At 34.1% G+C, this 5,587-nt stretch overlaps 1 protein-coding gene across 1 annotated transcript; it reads right to left on the bottom strand.

Annotated features, from left to right (window-relative positions):
• On the bottom strand, positions 3,411 to 5,241 carry LOC109823190. The gene is made up of 3 exons (XM_020389476.1): positions 4,598 to 5,241; positions 4,381 to 4,503; positions 3,411 to 4,137 (listed from the first exon to the last, which is right to left on the bottom strand). The coding sequence occupies exons 1-3, from the start codon at positions 5,239 to 5,241 to the stop codon at positions 3,411 to 3,413; spliced, it is 1,494 nt and encodes a 497-aa protein (XP_020245065.1).

Below are 5,587 nucleotides of genomic sequence, written 5' to 3'. Positions count from 1 at the left end.
TAAATGTGATGTTTGTGGTAGGTTTGGACATCTTGCTAAATTTTGTTTTAATATACAAAAAGCTTCTAAATTGTAATATGTTCCAAATAGACCATTGTTTAATAATGTTTCTCATTTGCAAAATAATTTTAAAAGAAAATCTTTATTTGCAAATGATTCCCGTGCACGAGCTAATGGTCCACAAAAGCAAATGGATCTCTTTCATTGCATAAATTACAATTGGAAGGGTCATTTGAATGAATATTGTTTTGACCATGTTAGTGCACCATATGTGCCTAAGAGGGTTCATAACCCTAAGACTTTGAGCTTTAATGATAGGGGTCATGTCCCTAAATCTTTTGGTACCAAGAGTTCTTGGGTACCAAAACAAATTTAAATTTTAAACCAAGAATTTTAGTATTCTTATTTTTCCTTTTCTTGGTTATTTAAAAATTATACTTTGAAACTTTTTATGAAAACAAATTTTCTTTGGTCAAATTCTTTTGTTTTCATAATTCCTAGTTTTGATTTTGATGAGAGGTTTGTATTTATATAACCCTCCAGATTTATTGGGTGTTTATTCCCAAATCATATTTACCGGATGCTAGAATGATTATATGGGTTGGAACAAGCTTAAGAGCTTGATATATTGTTGCCTCTCTTGAAATTATTTTGTCAAAGATTTTGTTTTGAATTGTTGCTTTGAATTCATTATATTTCACTTATATGATGATATTTATATGTTTGTGCTTATAGATCATCTATTCGTGTCTTATAATGTATTCTATGAGTGGTTTGATCAAATCCCACAAAGAAAATTCTCTAAATTGATCAAACATCGTTTTTGGATTTAAACTTTGATTTATGATTTCTTTTGGTTGATTTGTTTTCATTTTTCTTTTGGTTGATTTGTTTTCATTTGAAAACTTTTTGCATGATTCTCATGTTCCTCTTCTTTTGATTTTATAAATCTATTCTTTTATATGGTTTTTATATTTTTTTGTTAATGAGACACTATTTTCATATTGACATATTTATATGTGTTCTCATTATCTTCATGTATGTGAGTAAATTTTTTAGCATATTCTTGTATGCTTGCTCACATATGTTTTGTCATGATCTTCATTGCATATATTCTATATGGCTTTTTGATAGGGGGAGCAATCCCTATATATATTCTTTTTATACTCACCTATGCTTACTGATAGGGGGAGCTTTCGCTCTCTTAATTCTTTTGTCCCCTTTTTGATGTTATCAAACGGGGAGAAATATTGTGAGTATATCTATCTTCTTTCTTGTTTATATGCATGTGAATTATAAATTATATATTCATTTTCTTCATGCATATATATCTCTTTTTGTAAATTGTTTGTCATCATCAAAAAGAGGGAGATTGTTGGCCTTCTTGTTTTGATGATGTTAACAAATAATTTACAACTAATGTTGTTTGTCTAGCATTTATGTTCTTATTTATTATAGACAAACAACGTTGTTGGAGAATGGATGGAATCGAGCCTTAACGATCATATCAAATGGAGGTTGGCGGAATTGTGGAGTGAAGCATCGTACAATTCAAGTTCAAGATCCAAGTTTAGCTTCATCCGCATCGTGTACCAAATTGAGCTCAATGAAGATCAAGATCAAGCTTGGGTAATCTAGTTTAGATTTATATTATGTGTGTTAGATACTTTAAGCTCAAAATAATATACACACATTTTATTGGTTTCTTCGTATATATATATATATAGTTATATATATATACACACAAGTTTTGGCTTCTATGCATATATATAGTTATATATATACATACATGTGTTTTGAGTTTTTATGACTATATATCTGAAATTATATATTTCATATCTTCTATTGTGTTTTTGAAAACATTGCATAGAATATGCAATTTTGTGAAAATATTGTATTCTTAGTTTATAGACTTCAATACTAGTATGTCAAAATATCAGTTTATACATTGTAGCATGTTTATTATCATGTCTACAATCATTCCCCAAAGTTTTACATTTTTTGGAATTTATTTGATATTTTTAAACAGGGTTTTAAAATCAACAAATCAGTTTTTATATATATAAGTTTTCGGTCGACCGATCCGGTCAATCGAGATCTCCATCGGTCGACCGCTGTCGGTCGACCGACAATAGAGCCGTTGGTTCTAACGGCTATTTCTGAGCTGATTTTTCTGGGGCTTTTTGGACTTTTGCTTGGGGGTTTTGGCCTGAGTTTTGAGTGGGTATAAATACCCTATTGCTGCTCTTTTTTAACATGCTAAGAAGTGTTTTAAACAAAGTTTTTAAACAAGGGTTTAGGGTTTTACTGTTTGTTTAAAGATTGGGTTTCTGTTTACAAAGGAGGAAGTTTTCACTGCAGATTGAGAGATTCATTCTCAATCCCCTTCATCCTCTTCTTTGTGTTCATAGAGAAGTTTTCTAACTCTTTTCTCTAGCAATTTCATTATTGATTTTCATATTCTTATTATTGCTAGTTTGCTATTTGAGTTAGATTTTATTTTACTCATTGTTACACACACCCACATTGAGCTTTTAATATTTACATACATAGTATAGTTGGGTGGTGAGAGATTGTAACCTTGAGTTGTGCTTTCATTGTGTTCTCATCCATAGTTGAGAATAATCAATTATTGTATTGAGCCTTATTGTGAGATTCACTTTGTAATACACTTGTACACCGAGTAAGGAGTGTGTGGTGAGAGTCGGGGATCGTCCCAAGAGGAGTGGCGTCGGTTGACGAGCCTAGGGAGAGGTTGTAACCGAGCACTTGAGGGAGACACGGCTAGATCCAACACTTAGTGGGTGTAGAGTGGGATTACAATAGTGTGTTGATTGTAAAGTTTTCGGTTAGCTAGAAAACCGAGTGTGAGGTGTAAACGTTATTCGGGTGAACGTAGAAAACCCGGTTGATAGTGGATTTCTCCCCGGGAGTGGGGAGCGGAGACGTAGGACGGAAGGTCCGAACTCCGTGATCATTTGATTGCGTTTTTTTTTTTGGTCAATGGAAATATTGTATTCATTAAAACCAATTGTAGAGTTTATGTACATCACTTCTCACTATTGAGATATCTATTTACAATTTGATAACAGAAACCCGAACCTGTATACATTTACCCCTAAGATGAAATCAACCAGTCTTTGAGATCAGGAGGGCTAGAGTTGTTTAATGAAATAGTTAACAACTCCACCTTGATTTCTTTGATCAGTACTTTAGGAGCTCTACACTTTTGCTTGAAAATTCTCTCATTTCTTTCTTTCCAAATGCAATAGATTGATGTAGACAAAGCCATTCTTTTGAATCTTTTTTGAAACCCTTGCCCTTCAATTTGTTGCAATACCAGTTAATAAGCAAATTCCACTCACAAGATCTCCATTTGAACTGAAGCCAATTTGTAATCCCATTCCAGACTACTTGAGAGAAAGAACAGGAGAAAAAGAGATGATTTCTATTTTCCATATTGGCACCTGAACATAGGCTGCAGCAATTTGATGGAATAATACCTCTGCTTTGAAGTTTGTCTTGAGTAAGAAGCACCTGAACATAGGCTGCAGCAATTTGATGGAATAATACCTCTGCTTTGAAGTTTGTCTTGAGTAAGAAGCTTGTTTTGGATTGCCAACCAGAACACAAAGAATAATACCTCTGCTTTGAAGTTTGTCTTGAGTAAGAAGCTTGTTTTGGATTGCCAACCAGAACACAAAGTTGTGTTTGGGATAATTCCAGTTCTCCCAAACTGTATCATGCCATAGAACTTTTGTAGATACCAGAGATAGGGCATTGTACAGGCCTGAAATATGAATTTTGGAGTTCTTATAACAGGAGCTGATCAAACTCTTTAAATTATCAATTCCACCACATTCAGAGATGGCTTTGTTTCTGATTTTAAGAATCTGTCTCCATAACCAGGAATCATTCCTCTTGCTTTCCACATTCCACACATCTCCATTCTTAATATAGTTGCCATGCACCCATTTGATCCACATAGACTCTTTGTTTTCATGAATGGACCATAAAGTTTTAAGAACAGCAGCCATGTTCCAACCAGTTGCAGAAAAAATGCCTAACCCTCCATATATTTTACCAGTGCAAACTTTGTCCCAAGCAACCAACGGAGGCCTGAGCACTTGATCTGTTCTGCCCCACAGAAAGTTTCTACAGAGCTCATCAATTCTTTTTAACACCTTTACTGGTAAGACATAACATGAAGTCCAGAATACTTGAGTGCCTAAGATAACACTCTTAATAATTTGTAATCTACCCACATAGGAGAGCTTTCTATGACTCCACCAGTTTTGAAATTGATTTGTAATTTTATTTAGGAGAGGAGAACAATCAACATAAGAAAGTCTTTTGCAAATGAGAGGAACTCCTAAGTACCTTATAGGCAGGGCACCTTCAGAGACCCCCAAGAAATTCTGAATTGAGGCTTTGACAGTCGCATCCATTCCCCCAAAATAAATTGAACATTTGCTTTGATTTGCTTCAAGACCAGATACAGCACTGAAATTAGATAAACATTGATGTACTGAACAATAACAAGTCATCGGCAAAGATCAAATGTGTAATTTTTAATTTGCCACATTTAGGATGAAACTTGTATGAACTATCATGCTTCAATTTATCAAGGCTCCTTGAAAGATACTCCATGCCAAGGATGAACAAGTAGGGGGAGAGGGGATCATCTTGTCTTAGACCTCTTTCCCCTTTAAAGTATCCATACAGGATACCATTAAGAGAAATAGAATACCTTGGTGAAGTTACGCACGCCATGATCCATGTAATCATCTTATTGGGAAAACCAAGTCCAATTAACATATCCTCCAAGAAACTCCAACTGATTGTGTCGAAGGCTTTTTTAATGTCAATATTTAGCATAGTTCTTGGAGAAATAGACTTCCTACCATAATTCTTGACAAGCTCATGTGCTAGTAAAATATTGTTTGAGATCTGTCTACCTTTAACAAAAGCAGACTGAGCTTCATTTATGAGACAACCAAGAACAAGTTTGATTTTGCTGGCAAGGATCTTCGAAATGAACTTGTATATACAATTGCAACATGAAATTGGCCTGAAATCTGAAGGGGATTTAGGACAGTTTACCTTGGGTACAAGAGAAATTGATGTAGCATTAATTGCACCCAAAAGCTTTCCAAATGTAAAAAAATTCCTCAATGGCATTTGTAACCTCCTCACCAATAATTTGCCAAGTAGACTTATAGAATGAAGCACTGAAACCATCAGGGCCTGAGCTTTTATTACATTTGATTGCGTTTGAGTATGCTTTGACGTTCATTTTTATTTATGTTCATATCTTATATCGCCATTGTGCATTGCTCATTACTATATCATCCACTATCTTGTTTAGATTATCTACCCTTGTGATTGTTTATATATCATTGCACATACATAGCCTATATCTCTTTGTTAGGATATATCTCGTTATTTATATTGTTTATCCTAGCTCATATATTGTTGTATTTCATACTTGCTAGGATAACTTGTTAATTAATTTTAATTGCCATATAATCGGATTAGATTAGCATAAGACCCTAATCACCCCCCCTCTAGGGTCTAACACTACCTT

This window comes from Asparagus officinalis, chromosome 9, assembly GCF_001876935.1.
Source record: "Asparagus officinalis chromosome 9, Aspof.V1, whole genome shotgun sequence".
In the NCBI taxonomy this organism is placed as follows: Eukaryota; Viridiplantae; Streptophyta; class Magnoliopsida; order Asparagales; family Asparagaceae; genus Asparagus; species Asparagus officinalis.
Note: the sequence above shows the minus strand (reverse complement) of the source record. Positions and strands in the feature narration are given on the sequence as shown.

Coding starts and splice junctions, on each gene's coding strand:
- LOC109823190 (XM_020389476.1), bottom strand. CDS start 5,241: ATGGTTTCAGTGCTTCATTCTATAAGTCTACTTGGCAAATTATTGGTG. Junction 4,504..4,597: donor AAGCATGATAGTTCATACAA/GTTTCATCCTAA, acceptor ATCTAATTTCAG/TGCTGTATCTGGTCTTGAAG. Junction 4,138..4,380: donor GAAGGTGCCCTGCCTATAAG/GTACTTAGGAGT, acceptor TCTGTGGGGCAG/AACAGATCAAGTGCTCAGGC.